The sequence below is a fragment of the Marmota flaviventris genome, chromosome 18, assembly GCF_047511675.1.
Source record: "Marmota flaviventris isolate mMarFla1 chromosome 18, mMarFla1.hap1, whole genome shotgun sequence".
Taxonomy (NCBI): domain Eukaryota; kingdom Metazoa; phylum Chordata; class Mammalia; order Rodentia; family Sciuridae; genus Marmota; species Marmota flaviventris.
Genome location: NC_092515.1, coordinates 62,572,525 through 62,592,907, shown reverse-complemented (window position 1 = coordinate 62,592,907; position 20,383 = coordinate 62,572,525). Strand labels below are relative to the sequence as shown.

Genomic DNA, 20,383 nt, shown 5'->3' with positions numbered 1-20,383 from the left:
AGTTGCTGGCATCTTCTGTGCAGCCCTGCTGGGACCCCTGGTTTGCTCCTTGTTGGGCCATCTCTGCGCACCTAGTCAAGGTGTGCGGATACCGCTAGCTCAGCCTGGACTAAACACTTTCTCTCCAAGGCCTCAGCACCTCCAGGGAATACCATGTTTCCCTATCCCCAGCCCATGGAAGAAATGGACTCACTCTTCAGAGAACAAGGATCTGCTTTACCAGAGGCCTGTGGGTTTCCTCTGGAACCCTTACCCAGGCAGTCAACTGCCACACCTTTTCCTCTTTTCTGGTTGTGACTTCCTGGCTTGTGGAAACTTATCTGTCAGCACCTCCCTTGGGCCTTGATACCCAGGTACCGAGAGCTTGAAGGGCCCCAAGGAAAGGACCACATGGGAGGCAGGTGTGGAGCAGACCAGGCAAAGTCCAGATCCTGGTGTCTCTGTAGGCAGATCACCTATACCAGACTCTGCTGTCTATTGGCCATTCTTTTCTGTATGTAATTTTGCACAAAGATAATGAATCCAATGACCTTATTTTGCTCTTCGTAGGTATATAATCACACAGATGGTGTGGTGAAGGGATCAAAGCCACATGTCCATGCCATTGCTCTGTGCTGAACACTGGCATCTAGGCGTTGAGCAGGCTGGAGAGAGGTGGGATGGGTGGTCCTTACTGTACTTTGGGTTTTTTTTTTATGCCATTATCCTCTATTTACAGCTCTCAGAAATCAGCTGGTGTGCTGCACATATGTTTGGAACTGTTGCCATGGCGATGAGCCTGCCAGCCCACACAGTCCTTCTGGAAGGCTGGGAAGCTGCTTGCTGGCATGCGTTCACATGAGGGCACTGTCCTGACCTGGGGGAACCTGCATGTTGCCCTGCTCCACCTTAAATTGGCTGCTCTCTTTTGTTTGATTGTCTGATTATTTTACTTCGGAGTTTTAAAAGAACCCTTTGGTACATGTAGTGCAGAGAGATTCGCAAGCCTCATACTCTTCCTGTGACACAGCAAAATGCCAGTGCCTCAGCCAGTCTCCCTGTCTCTGTGTGTTAGACACAACTGTGGCCCTCAGATTGTGCTCTGGAATGGCCTCAAGTGGCTTCTTTTATGATAGGGCACATAACCAGCACCTTCATCCATGGTGGGTTATGAGTCAGGAACTTTTTCTGGGTACATGTTAATGAAGCCTGAATTCATTTATAGTATAAATGTGTTCCTTCTGTGCGCTGGTAACTTTCTAATCTATTTGGAAGTTGAATGTAGAAAGCACAGTATTCGTTCTGTGCTTCACTGGCCTGTCGTTTAGCACCCAGCACTTTGCTACACACATTCAGGAAGAAGAGATGACATACTAAATAGCATTTGGGGATGTGGGCTCCCTGAAAACTGGGTACAAGCCATAAGTCCTCTGCCAAGGAGCACACATGCGCCTGTCACATTCTCTGGTTTCTGTCATTTTGCTATGGAGAGCTTCATATTAGCACTTGATTTTTCATTTAATTTTTATTTAAATGAAAGTTGTTAGCCACTGTTTTTGTAAGAACTTGATCTTGTTCCACAGAAGAGTGTGTGATGTGCAAAGTCCCCCTCCCCATGTTCAGACAGAGGCTCTTAATAACCTCATAGCATCAGGCTCCTAAGTTGCTGAGGGCCTCTCTGTTCGTACAAAGTTTCACAGGCTGACCTGTACCTTCCGATCCTGCCTCAGCCTCCCCAGTTGCTGAGATGACAGGTGTGTGCTTCCCATCAGCTGTAGTTTCATTTTAAACTTCACAGGTATAAAGATGTTGTAGACAGATATTCACATGGCCTTGTTTCTAGTAGCAAAAAGTTGGATAAAAATGAATGGCAGTTAAGAAGAGAATGGATGTTTTTCAGACAGTGAATGCCATACTACAGTTATAAAAAAGCACAACTGCATGTGTCAGCTTTAATAATCCTGAAGCATGGAGACTCACACAGTATTACCCTGCAGAAATACCACTTCTGGGAGTGATTAACTACAAAATTTGGAGTCACAATGCTTTGGGATAGGAGCAGGGCCAGGATAAGATCCATAGGGCCCTAAACTGCTCCGTGGGAGCCCTAGTAGCAGAGTGGAGAGTGGTATGGGCATTAGCAGTCCCTCAGATTACACAGTTGTGTGTGCATTTTAAAGAAAAAACCACTAGCTTTTGTACTGTTGTAAAATGACCTATGTGGAAATCATACAGCAACACACCATTTCCCCTGTTTCCCCACTGGCGAGTGGGGCCTCGAGGCTCAGCTGGGTATGTCTGCCTCCTGGGCAGTAGCCTCCAGAGCCTTTCACTTCCTTATACCCAACTTGTAGGGCGTAGTAGAATTCACCTTCGCTGTGATAGTGAACCGCAAGGACCTTCTGACAGGTCCTGACTCTGTCTGCACCCCACTCTGGCCCTGGGCAACATCTGCTTTGTGTGACTCTGATTTCTTGCCTCTGGCATATGTGCCCGTCCAGATCAGGGATGAATGGTTGGTAAACATAGTGTCACATGAGCGCTCTGTCATTATGTGCCTTGGAGTTCTGCGTTCTCTCTGTGCACTACTGCTGAGCCACAGCCACAGCCCTAACATGGTCCAGTTTTTAAGAGGCGCATACATGTGGAGCCTTCTCTTATGGAGCTACTCTGACAGCCAGTCTAGTGGTCCCAGGGGGTCCCACTGAAACGCAGTGTGACTAAAGCTGAGGACAAGGGAGGTGATCCTCTCCTTTCTCTATTCTGTTTACAAGTTGTGTTAGCTCCTAGTGCATAAGTACTTGGCCACACGCCTGGAGGCTTAAACATCAGAAGTGTGGCCTCCCAGGTTTGCAGGCAGGCTGAGGTTCTGCCAAGTCTCAGGTTGGAGCCCTCCTGGCAGCCCCTGGCCTGTGGCTGCCCTAACCTCCTGCCACATCGCCTTCTGTTCCAGCTTCCCATCACTGCTGGATTTAGGTTCTGACCCCATAATCCCTGATGGCCTTGTCTCCAGATCCTTAACTTAGTTAACGTTTGCCCAGACCATTTTCCCAAATAAGGTCACAGCCACTGTTTGCAGTAGAAAATGTTCCAGTGAGCCCTCCCCAAACATTAGGTCTCTCTGTAGCACAGCATTGCCCGTTGTAGCTTAGCTTCGTGTAAACAGTTCTTGCACAGGGGGGAGCACTGCTGCCGTGGTCTGCATTCTCTAGGTTATCTGAGAGGGAGTCCTCTCCATGTGCTTTCTTTAGGGTTCATTCTGCTGGGGTGTGTCCATCGTGCTGTCGCTGAGTTGTCTTCTGCAGCATGGTGGACATTCAGGTTGTTTCCATCTTTTGGCTATTAAAAGTAAAGCGGCTTCTCCCTTCCACAGGGGACCAAGGCAGTGGGTAAATGTGTGTTGACTATACACAGGGTCCCTGGTGTGGAATGTGAGTTATGTGCATTCAGTTGGTGCCACATTTTACATGTTGAACTCTGGTGCTGTCCCAGGCTGATGGCATGGTGGGCCAGCTCGTCAGCGCAGAGAACAGTACAGTACACTGTAAAGCGTGAGGAGGGCAGATCGGGCATGTTGATCGGGCATCCACCCAGGGTGTTTTGAACTCATGGTGGCCTCGTGGAGACGCAGCACGTCATGGGTTAAGCGGTACTTTCTCAGGAGCTTTCACTTGCTGTGCAAGGGTGCGCAGGCCTAGGGTCTGGAGATGGGCAGCTGGGGAGCCTGCAGCTGTGTCCCTGCATAGTTCATGGACATCCCTGATAAATGCTGATGGTGACTGTGACCACACATGGGTCTGAGCCCCTGTTTGGATATCAAGGTTTTGCTACTGCCTGGCTTGGTCCCCACAGTGATAGGCTGGGCAGGATCGGGGTTCTCAGGCAAGCTCTTCTGTTGGCACACCTCTAAGTGCTTGGCCCAGGTCCCCTGTTCACTTTACTTTGCACTCCATTACAAAACAAGGAAATGTGGGTTTTTATGTGGCCAGGCTTTTAGAAGATGTGTTTTTGCTCCTTGTATTCATGATACTGGAGTCACTGAGAAGGAAGAGCTGCCCTCGTTGTCTCCTCACTGTAGGACTTGGGGGAGGGATGCAGGGACAGGACCTGAGTGGGACGGCTAACTTGTCAGCTCTGTGTGTGCTGAGAAGTGAGCTTAAGCTCATGCTACGCCCAGCCTGGGAAGTACAAAGCACACCTGCAATGTTAGCGTCACCAGCTGTGCCCACCTCTGACCCTGCCCCCACGTGCTTTCACAGCGGCAAAGTCAGTTTTCTATCCTCCTCGAGCCACAAGGACAGTGAGTGCAGATGGGGTGTTGTGCTCAGCAACCCAGTTTGGGATGTGTGAGAGACTGTGGTGGTGCTGTGCAACCCTGTGTCTGGCCTGGTTCAGAGGCCAGCATCCGAGCAGATGGGCATGCTGTTTCCTCCTGGTCCCAGGCCAAGCGAGAGGAGGATCCTACAGACCAGAATGGTGGGGTGCCCAGGAGAAGGAGGTATGGGGATACTGTCACCAGCCAATCTCTGATGACATGTGGTTACTAAATTAGACTTGTTTCTAAGCATCTGTGTGGCAAACCTTGGAAGTCAGAAAGGGAAGTTATTGTTTTCCCTGCCTGATTCACTAAACTTGAGGAGAGGACAGGTTTTGCCCTTTTCCCCAATTGCTTTTGTGCTGTAGAAGAGCAGAACTGTGTGTAGTACAGAATCTCCACCACAGACAGACCTGTCCAAATGGATGTCAGCATTTGTCAGCACCCTGTAAACAGGTGGCAGGGAGTGGAGGGCTGGTAGGCATTGCATGCTAGAGGACTGCAGTGTGGACCTGGGGTAGATGCCCTGGGCACAGAGAGGGTGGATTTCGAGGAGTCCCACACACTTCAGTTGGGTGTGTGGCAGTGTCCTTGGAGCCAGCCAGAAGGTGGCAGCCATGGCAGTTGCACCTGTGGCTCCCAAGAGGGAGGGTGGCATGGTGGGCTGGTTTGTTGGGGGTCACCATGGTAGCAGCAGTGAGGGTAAACATGAGACGGTTGAGTTGTTCGTGCTCCACTGTGGCAGCCCACTATGGCAGTGAGCTTGGATGTGCAGGATTCTCCCACTTAGCAGATGTGTGGTGTGGGGGTCAGAGCATACTTGGCCATCAGAAGACAGTGGGAGGGGATCAAACTCCTGCTTTATGTCCCACCTGCATGGCTGCCTGACAACGCTGAAGAGAGGGAGGCACACGTCTCCTGTACTGTCTGAAGCATGCTTGTGCAGAGCTGTGGAGTTACAGAGAAGGAAAACGGTGCCAGCCCTGGGAGACCCAGGCTGCGTGCTATCTGCTCACATGGCCATGAGAGTCTGAGCCATGAGCCGAGTCTTCTCCTTTTTGAAATTTCATGGTGAGCTCTTCGCATCATATCTTTATCTGTTCATCTCTCTGTTTTGGTGTTTGAAACTGCGGTTGTTTTCTAACGGAGACAAATTTATTTATGTTTAAGGTGTTGTACTTGCACAAAACCCTTTTATCATCTCTGCCGTGGCTCATCCTGCCACTGGTAAGATGCCTCAAATAGATAGTTGCCAGGAGGGGACAGTTGTAGGAGGGACGATTCCTGCCCAGATCCATGCCAGGACAGCCTGAGCACTCGTGTCCTCCGTTGTGGCCCAGTGGTGGTGGGTGGTGCCTGGCAGGCCACATACCTTCCTGTGAGACACCTCTCAAGCTCTGTGTCTCTGAAGCTCTGGGTTATGCCTGCTGGCCATGTGCTCCTGCTTGTCACCTGTCCAGACAGGTGGCTGGAGTCCTGGGTTGTGATGTCTGCATGGTAGAGAGCTCCGTGACCAAGGAGCACATGATTAATAGTTAAAGCTTTTTCAGACCGATGGCAGGAATGTCTTAGGTCAAGTTTCTTGTAATGTTGGTCTTTGCTTCTTAGTTTAGAAACCCTAATAAAAGACCTGTATAAGGGTGTCAGGGTGCCTCCAAGTATGTGTGTGGTCTATTTGCAGGATACACATGCAAAGGCTAGTGTCCAACCAGCCAGCAGCCTGGGCCCCTCACTGTTGCAGTGAACTGACCATGCTCTGCAGACCTCTGAGTTCTGTGTGCCAGGGCTTGGGGAGGGTCAGTGCTGGCTCATGTACAGGTGAGTCTTGGACTTGCAGGTGTGGGTGTGAGAGAGCTCTGCAGGCCCAAAGGCTTCCTGCCAGTGCACACCGTGCATGGTTCTGCAGGGCAGTGCTGAGGTTGCACGCTCAGGCTGGGAGTATGTGGCCCTGCAGGTCCTCTCCTGCTGTGCTTCAGAGAGACCCCCGGGCGCAGAGGCCTCAGAGTGAGCAGTGCTGTGGCGGTGGTGACACTAGGGGCAGCATGAGGCTGTCCCCATCCATCCCTGTGTCTCTGACCCTGTGTATAGTGACAGGGTGGAGAGGAACAGATGGGGTGGACTCACGGCCTCTTCCAGCTGGAGCCTTCACAGGCTGCAAAACTTGGCCTGCTATTTGATTGGTGAGGTCGTCAGAGAGACTGGTTTTGGTCTTGATATTTGAAGTGTGATTGTGTGTAGGAAGTGGCACACATCTCAGGTGTGCTCAGTGGTGCTCTTCCAACCTTTGCACCTATACCATCACCCATCCATAGTGTGGAGCTTCCCCCAATCACTTCTACCTGAAGTCTGGCGTGCTGTAGCGATTGCTACTGGTGCATCCTGGGCCACTGCCATGGCTCATTCCTTCTCCTGCTGGTGGCCCTGGGGACTTTTTGCAGTTTGGGGCTGTTTTGCACAATTAGTGTGTATGTGGCCTTACCTTGGTGGGCCATGTCCTCTTGCAGTGAAGTGTGGGCAGAGCCTGTGCTGAACCCTACATGCCCAGGTCCAGCCTGGACAACCGGACAGCAGTCTTTTTATCACTTGTGCCATGGTGCCTTTGTGCACCCTATGGTTGGAAGAGGGCACAGAGCAGTAAAGGCAAGGCTGAGAACTGACCAGGACGCACTGGGGGCTGTCCACATCCTGTCTTCACCTAGGGAGAGTTCAGGATCGGCTACCTAGGTGCCAGTTGTGGTCCTGATGGCAGTGTAAGGATCGTTTTGTTTTTGTCTTCTGTAGATGAGAAACTGGGATGTGTCTGGCTACACATCGAAGGCTCATAGCTAGGTAGGCCAGTGGTGTGAAGTGGTCTGCTTACATCTCTGTCCACAGCACATGTGCACACACGCGGGCAGCACATTCACAGAGCAGTGCTATTTTCTCACATGATGACATATCAGGGTGGTGATTTCGGATGTTTTCTGATCTGTATATTTCACTTTAAAAAAAAAAGCTACTTCATTCATAATTGCCAGAACTGCAGGTGACCAGGCTTTTCCCTCAGCAGGTGAGTGGTTAGACAGTGGCAAGGCCGGGCAAAGGAGTGTTATTTAGGGCTAAAAACTAATGAGGATAGTTGGGTGCAGTGGTGCACACCTGTCATCCCAACAGCTCTGAAGGCTGAGGCAGGAGAGTCGAAAGTTGCAGGCCAGTCTCAGCAGTTTAGTGAGACCTTGTCTCCTGCCGCCGCCGCCCCCCCCCCCCCCAAATAAAAAGCTAGTAATGTAGCACAGTAGTAAAGTGCCCCTGGATTCCATCCCCTGTACTGCAAATAATAATAATAATAGTATTAAGTAGCTTGTTTACAAAACCAGACAGAGGAACCTTAAATGCATGCTGCTAAGTGAAAGAAGCCAGTCAGAAAATTCCACCTGCTGTAGGATTACGACTCAAGACGTTCTGGAAATGGCAAAGCTGTGGAGACAGCAGGAAGATCCGAGGGCACCAGGGACCGCTAGGGCAGTGAAAACAGTCTGTGACAGCACGGTGGTGGATGCATGTCACTGCGTGTCTGTCCAAACTCAGAGTGAGCCCTGACGCAGTCTGTGGACCCTCGTTATCCTCCTGTGTCAGTGTGGGTTCATCAGCTGTAGCGGGAGGCCACAGGAGCCATGCAGCTCCTGTGTTCTGCACTGGGCAGGAAAACAGCAGTGCTCAAGTCCTCTTGGAATGTGACTGGCAGAGGAAGCAGGCGCAGCTTCTGTGCAGACCACTTTTTCTCCCAGGGAGAGAAGGAAGGGACAGTTGTGCCGTGGGAGCCAACTGGGAGACAAGCAGGACAAAGCCGGGGCACCCTGCTCACTGAGGCTTTGCCTCTAGACCAGGCTGTGCACCTGGCAGGCAGTGCCAGGCCTTGGTGCCTCTGTTCACTTTTCTAGCTCCTTTCCTTGGAGCCCCAGCAGTCCTGTGGTTCAGGTGCAGAGAGCCTTGCTGTTCCTCAGTCCCTGTAGACTCCTTCACGAGAACCATCTTCTCCTTCTTCTGCAGAAGATTGGAAATGGGAGTCGGTGAGCTCGGCAGGCCTGAGTGGGCACTTGGGTTGCCCTGGGTTACAAATGCTCTTCTCTCTCTCTCTCTCTCTCTCTCTCTCTCTCTCTGCTGCCCATTCACTCCTCACAGCAGGTATGTGCTGTCCTCAGGGACTTGGGTTCCACCAGATAGGCGCAGCCACTCCAGACCCCGAGCCAGGTGGGAGAGACAGATGGTGACACAGCCCACAGAGGCATCTTCAGTGTGATCCAGGGCAAAGGGGACAGTGCTGGCAGCTGTCCATGTCACTATCATGGAGGAAATTCAAACAGGTTTTGTTTTTGGTTTTGCAATATTGGGAATTGAACCCACGGGCCTTTTACTGTGGAGCTGCATTCGCAGCCCCCTTTTGTTTAAATTTCGAGACAGGGCCTCTCTGAGTTGCCCGGGTCAACCTTGACCTTGTGTCTTGTCCCTAGTGTCTCCCAGCACTGTGGCTGCAGTTGTGCCCTCACACCCAGCCAGGCGCAGAACCTGCCTGAGTTATGTTCCTAAGCAGGGCAGCAGTGGCCTTATGTCAGTGTCCATTCTGAGCAGCTCCAGCATCTCCCTGGTTGAGATGGTCCTGTTATCTCTGAGTGGTGTCCTGACAGTGTCCCTGAGTCCTGCTCACAGTGTTCAAAGATGGACTCATTCTTTGTTGACTGGTTCCTGCTGTTTTCGTTAAGTGCCTACGAAAGTCTCATCACTTGGAGTTAATGTTTATTTCTGTCTCACAGGTAGTAAGACTTTTCTCAGTGCTTTCAGACTCTTCTTATTTTACTCCTACCTGTTTCTTGTTTTTGAAACTCTTCAATAAAGTACTCAGTAGACAGTGAATTACATTGAGCAGACCCAGTGACTCTCTCAGTAGACTCTGTCCCTGTGGGTCTGTCTTTATATTTTCTAAAGAACGTTTCTGGGTGATAATTGATTCTACAAGAGTAGTGTAGACCTCTGCTTCTTCACTGGAAGCAGATGGAAGCTCAGAGAGATGCACTGCCTCTGGGGGCCACACAGCTTGGGTGTCTGGAATCAGTGGGCTTTCTTATTTCAGTGCACTAGGAGTTCTTGCTCACCAAGCAGGATTTTCTTCCTGAAGCAGCCTCAGTCCCCATTCCGCCCAGGCGGCCTGGGGACTAAGTGCGGCCACTTGCAAATGCTGTTAGAAATACTGAGATGCAGAAGGGTGCACCCCCGAGGGATCCTGGGAACACCCCAAGGCAGCAGAGCCTGGGTTACCATCTATGTGATCAGCTGATTTTAAAATTGGGGCAGGCAAAGGGAGAGGCTAAAAGTAAAATGGCTACAATTGGATCTTACCAATGTAGGCTGAGTACTGTGCTTTGGAAGTGGAGCACTGAACTATGTGTTTGTCACACACTGACTCCCAGCTTCAGCAGCCGTTTCCCATGGACGAGTGGCTTGATTCAGTGTTGATGGACTGCTTGTGAAGTTAAGGCTCACTCTGCACATAGTTCTGGCACTTTGTCTGGGTGCTTAGTACCATTCAGAATGCGGTCCTCCCTTGGAGCAGGGAACAGCGGCCTGCTTGGCCTCTTTGCCTCCCACCCACCCTCCTACTGCACCATTTCACCTGGAGAAGACTGCTCACATGACACAGCTCACTAGAAAATAAGGCAGTCACGGAGCTGGAGGTTCCTTACCCTGCACCCTGCTGGTTGCCACAGAGCTCCACGTTCCTCAACCTCCAAGCAGAGTCCATGCACGGAGTCTTTTGTCTTTTTGGTCATTTTTAATCTTTAAACTCCTGCATTGTGTTTTTCTCTTGATTGTTCTCCATTTTATTAAAGATTGGGTCCTTTGTTCTTTGAAATTGTTCGGTCCAGTAGATATACAATGTGAACTGTGTTTAATTTAAAATTTTCTTTTAGCCTCATTAAATAACAAAAAGAAACAAATGATACTGGATTGTGTTTCATTTAACCCAGCACATACGGAGTACTTGCTTTCAGTGTGTAATTAATATGAAAATTGCAGATGAAGTATATTACGTTTTCCCTCTGTCTTAAGTCACCCTAGCTGCTCTTACCGGTGTAGGCTGGCCTAATTCCCAGCTCCGGCTACTCTGGGCGTGTGGCTGTTTTTGCTGATGGGCTTGAGTCTGGAACCACCAGGCAAATGGTTCTACAGACAGAGCACATTCCAGCTTTGTTAACAAGCCTGAGTTGTTTGTCTCTTGTGTAGGAGGGTTCCGGTGTTGACACCAGCATGTGCACAGTGCCTGGCCTGAGGGCCTGTGGCTGTGTCTGCATGTGCCTGGTAGACTCACCAGGCTGCCAGGGGCCAATGCTAAGCCTGGTAAGCTGGGCATTCACCTTCCACATCCATTTGGTACAGGTGCCATTCCTGTAGGAAAGAATAAACAGCTAGCCGCCTTCACCAGTTTCCAAAACAGTGACACGGTTTTCCAGCACTGCTCAAAGGCTGGGGTTCTGGGTTTTGAGTCATTAGCTTTTTCCTGTTCAGAGGTGATGGATTTACATCTGCTGTCAGTGCTGTGGTTCTACACCACGACTGTCCTTGTCAACATACAGGTACAGGCCCTCTGCCTCTCTGCCCAGGGGTGTCCCCTTATTATTCCGAGCACTTGGGCACACAGCTCCGTGGCCCTTTCTCCCCCTGCTCCAGGATCCTAGCAAGTCCTGGGTTTCAAGGCCTTGTCTGTGCTGGGATCTAAGAAGCACTAAACCAGGTACATCAGGGTTTAAGACTGATGCTCCAGCTGGAATAGAAAAGCACTGCCCGGTTCTGCCTGCCGGATTACACATGTCTGCCTTCCTTTTGCGGTACTCCTGAGCGCTCACTTGGTTCCTGCCACACGACACCCCACCAACAGTGTCGTTCCTGAGGATAGGAAGGCTTTTTGATATGAAAAGGCAGGTGAGATCCACACTGTGCAGTCAGATGACCACGTCGTAATGAAGCGTGCTGGAGGAGTCCTTCAGGAACATGCCAGGCCTGGCACCTTGCCGGTGGAGCTTCATCTTGCCCGCAGGTGTGGACTGGCCTTGCAACTCACTTTGAGGACTAGGGTGGGGCAGTGATGCTATAGCTTCTGGTACAGATCTCCGCACACCATGGCTGCTCCCTTGCCAGACTCTGTTGGGGAAGCTGCTACCCCACTGTGAGGACACTCACATCCATTGGGTTAGCACCCAGCACCACCTTGCCAGGTTTGTGAGAGGCTGTATGGCAAGTAGCTGCTCCAACCCAGAGGAGGAGGTCACAAGGAGCTGATGGCCAGCCACATCCTCCTGAGTCCTACCACTGACCAGTGCACAGCAAAGTGTGTTGTTCCCTTTTCCTTTGTGAGATCATCTTTCTATATTTAAAGTTTTATTTTATTTTATTTTTTTAGTTGTAGATGGACACAGTGCCTTTATTTATTTATTTTTATGTGGTGCTGAGGATCGAACCCAGTGCCTCACACATGCCAGGCAAGCACTCCACCACTGAGCCACAACCCCAGCCCAAAACAAGGCTTTTAAAAGAAGTCTGCCTGGGGCTGGGGATGTGGCTGAAGCCGTAACGCGCTCGCCTGGCATGCGCGGGGCGCTGGGTTCGATCCTCAGCACCACATAAAATAAAAACAAAGATGTTGTGTCCACTGAAAAATAAATATTAAAAAATTCTCCCCCCCTCCTCTCTCTCCTCTCTGTCTCTCTCTCTCTTTAAAAATAAAATAAAATAAAAGAAGTCTGCCTAGAGTATTGCCATCACAGCTAGAAGTATCCTCATCTCCATGTCTTTCCCCTTTCAAAAACATTCCATTTGCAATAATCGTAGACTTCCAAGAAGTTAGAGAGTAGTAGCATCCTGGGTTGTTCCCTGTGCCTCTACAGGGTGACTGCAACATGGATGCTGTACCAGGAGCCACCAGAGGGCCACACCATGCCCCGCCCAGAGCTACCCTGTGTACAGTGCCAGGGCCCCACCAGCCCTGCCTCACCTTATTTCCATCACCTGGCCACCACTGATCAGTGGTTTGTCACTGGAAGACGAGACTGTTGGAGATTGGCTTTTTGTACCTATCAGAATTTTCTAGAGATTGACCTTATCGACCTTTGTACCAATGATTAACTTCCTTTGGCTGTTAAGGAGGCAAGATGATATGGCTAGAGTCAGGCTGAAGCGCCTGGACTCCTGTACAATACCTCCTTTTCTGGGATAGAAAAAGGAGTGCAGCTGTGGAGGTGGCTGTGCCACTCTGCACTCCCTTGGCACAGGTGGAGACCTGGCTTCTCTGTGCCTGTGGCAGGCAGCGGGCAGCTTTTTGGGCTGTTTTGAGGGTGGTTGCGCCTGCCTGCCTGCCTGCCTGCCTGCCAGCAACAAGCCATCACGCTGTCCCTACTGAGTCCATTTCTGACAGTGTTGCAGACCATCCTCCAAATTGCATACTTTGAAGATGTTTTTTCCAGTTTTTTGTTCCTTTCAAGACCCATTTCCCCTTTGGGTCCTTGCACAAGTCTGGGAGTCTGGGCTGATGTTTCTTGCCCCTGGTGCGGGTCTTTTTCTGCAGGCTGGGCTCTTGCCTGGTGCTGAGCAGAGGCTCCAGCTTCTAAGACTGTAGTCCTTCACAGGACAAGGGCTCCAGGGGCCCGCAGACCTCCTGTTTATGTGAGGCCCCTATGATGTTATCATACTGAAAAGTGTAGCTTGAGAAAATTTACAGATATTTTGTTTATTTGAAAATAATCAAGGTTGCCCTGCTAAATCCTGTATCCGGCTGTGACTTGCAAACACTTTTCTCTTCTTGTCTGCAGTTTGTCTTTTCACCTTTTACGTCTTTAACAGGGTGTGGATTTTAAATTTTGTTGAGATGGTTTATGGATCTTTTTCATTAGTGGACTCTGCTTCAGGTGTCTTAAGAACTCTGCCTAGCCATGATTCTTAAAGATCCCTCCCTAAAGTTTTCACAGACTTTTCTAGCTTTGATGTTTGAATCTGATTATTTTTTCTTTGCTTGGAGCAACTGTTGGGTTGTCTGTGTGGGCGCTGGCACACTCGTAGCAGCACCAGGGGTTTGTGTGTTCTCGGGTTCTGTGTTCTTGTGTTCTTCTGCTCTGGGAGGTCCTGGTGGAATGCTGGTGCTTCTCTGGACGTGCATCCTCTTCACACAGTGCCTCTGCCTTCTGATCTGAGAGCCACGTGGTGCCTCCCTTCCCTCCCTGGCCAGGACTCCTGCATAGAGTGGAATAGCAGTGGCAACAGGGCACCGCCACAGGAGGGGCGCTGCCAGCTCCTGCTGTGTGGCTCTGTGAGTGCTCCTGTTGACCTTGCTGAGACTGTGGTTTTGTGTGGTGCTCTTCAGCTCCGTGTTGGACAAGCCTTGTGTACTCCTCCCCTTGGTGTTGTGGAGAGCCTCCAAGGTGCCCAATCTCTCTTCTATTTCTCCTGCATGGAGGTCAACAGTGGTGGGCTTTGTGATTCAGGACCTGTTCTGGGTCTCACAGCACTGAGCTGCTCTCTGGGACACTTTACCATGTCCCTCCCCAGGAGCTGGCCTGGTGTTCACAGCAGCAGTGCCCAGAAGCTGGCCTCCTTCCCCCTGCTTGTTGTTCCTGGGGCCTCTGCTGACTCACTGCTTGTGTTAACACCTTCAGTGCTTCCCTATGCTTGCTATTTTGGGCCATCCATTTGCACCTGTAGCGCCTAGCCTGCGTCTCTGTCCTGCACATGCACTCAGTGCACATGTGCATGTGTCAGTCTGCCCATCCTCTGTACTCACCTGGCTTGCTTCACAAGGTCAGGCAGCCTTGAGCTGTTGCTCTGCGTTGGGTCCCTCTGACTGCACCAGCCAGGGACTCTTGGGGGAGGACAGGTCCTGCCAGGGTACACCGTGTGCCATGTTTTGAACCTGACTTACCAGCGTTTAAAACTATTTATTGTGAAATGTGTCAGCGTCCCGAAGTTCACAGAGTAAACATGCACAGCATCCTGATCCTAAAGCAACACCTGTGAGAGCTCACTTAGAGCCCCGCCCAGGCCCCTGCCCAGACAGAAGTTCAGGAATGGTGCCCTGTACCTCAGAGTTACCTGGGCGGAGGCTGCACAGCATGGTGCCTTGTTGTTCTTCTGTGTGTGGGGGTGCATTGGCCTTCCACTTGCTCACTGGTCTTCTGCAGTTCCTGCTCTGTGAAGTGCCCATTCCATTTGGCATCTTTTCTTTTTTATTTTTTGGATGGTTTTTTTTTTTGTTGTTGTTTTTTCTCATAGGTTTGCAGGAGTTCTTTGTATGTTCAAGGACTTTTCCTCAGTTATGTGCAGGAAATACTCTCCTGCTTTGGGGGAAGTGGCCTTTAATGGTCATGAGCCTTGGTGACTCAGTTTCTGACTATTCTCATGGAGTGTTTCTTTGTCTTGTCCTCAAGTTGCAAAGGTGGTCCTGGGTGTTCCTGCACACTGCTCTGTGGCCTGGGGTGGCTGGTGTGGGGCTGCATTGTTTCCCACGGTGTCCAGCTCTGCTCTTGCCTCAGAGGGACAAAACTGTCTCTCTGGCAACCGAGGTAGGCCCAGGCTGTCTGCTATTTTGGCCCCTGCTGTCCCTGGTTGGGTTGGGTTGGGTGTGGTGGTGTCTGAGATGGGACCAAAGGCCTCATGCATGCTAGAAAAGCACTGAGCCACATCCCCAGCCCTATTCTTTATTATATTTAGAGACAGGGTCTCACTGAGTTGCTTAGCACCTTGCGAAATTGCTGAGGCTGGCTTTGAACTTGCCGTCCTCCTGTCTCAGTGTCCTAAGCTGCAGACATGTGCCACTGTACCCAGCTATTTTTTTTAAAACTAATATTCACTTGTATAATTTGAAGGTGTTTCCTCCAGTTTCAACTCTCTGCATGAGTTTTTGTTCCTTTCGAGACCCATTTCTCCTTTGGGTCCTTGCACCATTCTGGGGGTCTGGGCTGTTGTTTCTTGCACCTGGTGCGAGTCTTCTTCTGCAGGCTGGGCTCTTGGCCTGGTGATGGGCAGAGGCTCTAGCTTCCAGGACTGCAGGCCTTCACAGGACGAGGGCTCCAGGGACCCACAGACCTCCTGTTTGTGTGAGGCCCCTATGATGTTATTTTATTAAAAAGGGTAGCTTGAGAAAATTTAGATATTTTGTTCATTTGAAAGTAGTCAAGTATCGTGTGTTAAGATACATTAATTTCTATTGAAGTATAAGCATCTTACAAAAGAATTTGGTGCGTGGAGGAAGGTAGCATTGTTCCAGTGCCCACACCTTGTTGTTGTCTGGCCGACCTCCTTCACAGCAGGCCACTGCTCCGCCTTGCAACTGGCTGCCTTGCCACAGGCGGATGGGAGGTCTGGCTTGCACAGGGTGCAGTAGGACAGACACGCTCTGGTGCTTCACGTGCATTACTGAGGTCTTCGTTCTAGTCTGGAGGACCAGTTCTTGCCCCATGTGTGAGCACTCCACCCTGGTCCTTTAGGAAAGGCCGGCTCACTGAGTTGTGCAGGTGCTTCATTGTACATTACTAATGATGCCTTTGATCACGTTGCTGACCTCATAGAAATGCCTTTCCCTTGTGCAGAGGCATCAGCCCAATGCTGGTGGGTGCAGGTTTTCCTTTCACTTGAAAGCTCAGACGTCATTGCTGTCAGTTTTCCTTGAAGTGATCAGCTTACTCCGTTTACTTTAGAGAGAACAACAGTCGGGCCCTGTCTCTGTGGGTTCCATCTCTGCGTATTCAACCAGTCAGAGACTGAAAAAGTTAGGTGGGAAGTGGATCCTGTACTGAGCACGCACAGACTTCTCCAGCACCCCTCCTGCATGGGCTGCACTCAGCATTTATGACACTTCAGACACTAGAGTTATCCAGAGAGGACTTGATGTGTAGGAGAACAGGGATGGGTCCTGTGCAAACACCACTCCGTCGTGTACCCTGAGCTTGAGCGCTGTGGGCTTTGCTATCTGTGGGGGCCCTGGAACCAGTTCCTAGAGACCCCGTGGGACACAGGAACTGCCAGGCACCCAGTTCACAGTAACTTTGAGATCTGGGCAGGAAAGACAGCCCTTTAGGGAAAACTTCTGTTCAGAGTTAAAACTGGAGGAAACACCTTCAAATTACACAAATGAATAGGAGCACCACAAGCAGACACTTTCCCTGTGATAAGCACCCAGGGTGCTCAACACACAGGCCTCCCCCTGCCAGAGCCTTGGAAGGGCAGGACTGGCGGCCATGAGGTTCAGTGTTCAGCGTTTCACCATGCCCAGCACTGAGTGCCAGGTTCTGCTGCCATCACATGATAGTAAAGTCACTGTGACCCCCAGTGCTGGCGTCAATGCTGTGGAAAGGGCTTGTGGCATCTTGGAATCATCATGAACACATGTTGACCTCACAGACCCCTGAGAGGCATCCAGGGACACCAGCAAGAACCACTGCGACATGTGAGACCAGTAAGGACACATGTGAGGCCCCAGGGCCTGCGCAGTGAAGCTGGCCAGACAGAAAGGCACGTGGCCCCTGGGGTGCGCCTCAGTGGCGGGGTGTGTGTTGTGCATGCCCAAGGCCCCGAGTTTACCCCAGCAGCGCAGAAACAATAGAGGAGCATGAGCCGGGGGGGGGGGGCTGCATCCCGGAGAGCTTTAATTATTTATGGGCGCTAAAATCCTAGTTCCATGTAATTTGGGGGGTACCGTGAAGCTTTAGCCTTTTTATTTTTCCTTCCCTCAGGCATAAACCTGTGAAACCCATTCCTAGCTCTCGGGCCTGCCAGCTGCAGTGTGCTGCAGCTGCTGGCTGCTCCCACCCTGCAGGCCCTGTCAGTAGAGGGCAGGCCAGTGTCTGGAGACTTTGCCTGTGTCCAAGCTGCTTAGGGGCTTCTTTCCCAGGCCACACACAGACTGGGCAAAGCCTCCTGTGCAATGCACATGGGTCCTCTGCCCCTGTTGACACTGTCACAGTCTGTGCTGTTCCATTTGGTTCAACGTGTGCCCGAGTGCTTTTCTGTCTGTCTTTGGAGCATCCACCACAGACCCTTTGTCTTTGGGACTCTTTCTCCCCTGCTGCTAGAAAATTACTGTTTGATTATTCTGCATCTTAGTTTTGGGGTGGGTCGCTCTGGGATGGCTGGGCCACAGAGCTGTCTGTTGCAGGGCACAGTGGCTGAGTGTGTGCTGACAGCGAGTGCCTCGTGTCCACCTGGAGCTGAGATCAAGACAGAAATTCTTTGGTGTGAGGCTGGGATGGGGCTCTGTGGCAGAGCATTTGTCTGGCATCTGCAAGGCCCTGGGCTCAAACCTAGCACCAGGAGTGTGTTGGGGGGTGTGAGGCTGTGTCCTGGAGAGTGGCAGAGAGAATCTGAGGAGCAGCACTAGGTGATCTCTAGAGGTCAGGAGTCCCCTCAGGCGGGGACCCCAAGATGAAGGCCTAGCAGAGCCAGTGTCTGACGAGGGATGTTTCTGGCTCTGTCTTTTCCCTGTGTGCTTACGGAGAGACCACTGTCAGCCATCTTGGGGATCAGGCAAGATCAGTGAAGGGCTGCAGTGAGAATCCAGAGGCCATGGGTCTGCACACAGTAGGTTGGGGTCTAGGAATCCTGGCTCTGCACTAGGGCAGGCCTGGCTATTCAGGGTGCTCTGTCCTGCAGGCTTTGCCGCATAAGGATGGACTCTGGTTGTGTGGTGGGGTAGGGACCGTTGGCTGAGTGTGAGGCTTACCCAGGAGGTGGGTGGTTTGCATCAAGCCCTCGCTGTCTCTAGGAACCAGCCCCTGGCCAGCAAGCCTTGTAAGATGCCAGGAAGTCATAAAACACAGGGGGAAAAATGCACAATAAATGCAGTGTGTGTCCCAGGTTTCCTGGGAAATACAGGCTGGAGCTTGGGCCCAGGTGGGCAGAGTGGGGTCATGAAACCATGGGGATCCTCGGGACTCCTCTGTGCCACAGGCCTGTGCCTGTGCCTGTGCCTGGGGCTTGATGAGAAGCAAAATGGTTCTCCTCCAGCCTTCTGTTGGGGTGCTTGCAACTGGCAAGCAAGTCTTAGAGGCTGAGCCTGGGAGACTGGAGCCATCAGGCCTTCAGCAGAGGGAAGGAGAGGGGACTGCCACCTCCAACCTCAGGGCGCAGGCCCAGGTGTGGTTGTGCCAAGGGCCAGCAGCCCGACCAGGCCGTCTGCTTCCTTTCTGCCCAAGCCCAGCTGTGTGACCCACCTTGTTTCTCATCACTGCTGGTGGCCCTGGTAGGGGTCTTCCTGGACCCACTCCCCACATGGAGTACGGCCACTGCTGCCCTGGGAAGAGGGCATTTAGTTGGTGTAGTGTGGCCGGTTTTTAACCCTGTGTACTCTCTGTTGAAGCAGACTGGTGACGATGACGCGGTGGCGGCCTAGAGGAGACGAGGCGCGGGAGCAGAACGATGCCCAGGGGCGCACGCTCTAGAACTCCACAGCAGGAAGACTTCTCTCCCAGCAGCGACATGGTGGAGAAGCAAACTGGGAAAAAGGTAACCCCCACCTCCACCATCTGGGCGCTGCGTGCTAGTGAAAGCCCCCTGCACGTGGGCGGAGAGCCACTCTCCTGTGGCTCTGAGGAGGGCCACCAGGGATGAGCTGTGTCACAGTGTCCCGCTTGCAAACACTACTGAGAATTTCACTTGCAAGTCCGTTTGTTCTGTTCTGGGGGAGCATTTCTGTCCTGCAGTGCTAGGGTTGGCAAGTGTGGGCCCATGACCTGAACCACAGACGGGGGCTTGCTTTATGGCTGTTGTCCATCCCATCCCCTGCTGTCTGGGAACAGGAGGGTTTTGGTGCAGCGAGTGCTGTGCACATCCCAGCGGTGCCACAGGCCACTGACAGGAGTCCTGTGGCTGGCCTGTGTAGCCCTCTGGCCTGTGTTAGTGGGCCTCACCTCAGTGAGTCCTTGGGCACTGATGACTTCAAGCTGCTCCTGCCCTCACCCTAGCATTTGAGCTGTGAAGACAGCCCTAAGACTGCTGCCCCTGGGCGCTGGCACTGCCTCCTCCCGCCCTCTGTCACCCCAGCCTCTGGCAGTGTTTGGGTTTGAAGTGCTTGCTGTGAGGCCAGCAGGTAGCCCTGTGTAGAAATGGCTGGGTGGAGCCATATATATTCATTAAGCTTTGGTTGAACATGGACAAGCTGAATGAGCCTTTGGGACTCTTGGCTGTGGCGTGTGTCCCCTGTCCTCCGCTGCTTGCTCTGTGCAGAGCGCCTTGAGCTGTGTGCAGGGGCAGATGTTGCAGTGTGGGTACCTGGCATGCTGAGGCATGTGTCTGGCCAGTGTCATACCTTGAGAGGGTAGACTTTACCCTGCAGGGTGTGAGCTGTGTGCTCTGCTTACCTAGCCAGCATCAGAAGCTTCTTATGTCCATGTGGTCGACACAAGCACAAGTCTCAGAACCCCAAAATGTCCATCAGAGACTGGGACCATTCTTAGACTTAGATTGGGCTCTGGAAGCAGAGTGTGGTCTTCAGCCCACAGAAGACCTGGCGGGACAGGTGTGGAGGCAGGGAAGTCAGAGCTGGAACTCTAGGCCCCCACTATCAGGCAGGGTGCAGGAGGGTGGGAAAAGGAGACCCTGGCCCTCAAGCTGACCAAGATGAGTAAGCAGTGGAGGGAGTGACTGGGCCTCCCAACTCAGAGCGGGTGGTTGACACTTGGTATCTGCTGGGCATGGAGGAAGGCCCAGGGCAGTCCTGTGAGTGAGGGCTGAGCCTTGGAAAGCAGGCTGCATCGGCCTTACAGGGCCCTCTCCTGAGGCAGCTTTTGTTGTGCCACTGCACTGGGTGCTGAGCACACAAGCAGGTTCCAGGTTGGTTCGGGTGGTTTGGTTTGGCTTGGGTACTGGGGAAGACCCAGGGGTGCTCTACCACTGAGACACATCCCTAACCCTTTTCTTCTTTTTAACTTTGAGACTGGGTCTGTGTTGCTTAAGGCCTTGCTACTTTGCCAGGGCTGGTCTTGAACTTGGGACCCTCCTGCTTCAGCCAGCTGATTATAGGTGTGCTCCACCATGCCTGGCATTGTTTGTTTTGTTTTGTTTTTTTGAGGAGGGAAA

General features: G+C 51.8%; 1 protein-coding gene across 8 annotated transcripts in view; it reads left to right on the top strand.

Moving 5' to 3' along the window:
- The window catches only part of Ankrd11 (ankyrin repeat domain containing 11), a 154,046-nt gene that overhangs the window by 101,219 nt on the left and 32,444 nt on the right, over positions 1-20,383 (top strand). For 7 of the 8 annotated variants that reach the window (XM_027932940.3, XM_071605070.1, XM_027932937.3 and 4 more), the window contains one exon: positions 18,669-18,811. In XM_027932940.3, the coding sequence (XP_027788741.2) occupies positions 18,725-18,811 (87 nt within the window). In that variant the 5' untranslated portion in view covers positions 18,669-18,724. Of the gene's footprint in view, positions 1-18,665; positions 18,812-20,383 lie in introns of all 8 variants that reach the window. The other variant, XM_071605069.1, reaches the window with a different exon arrangement.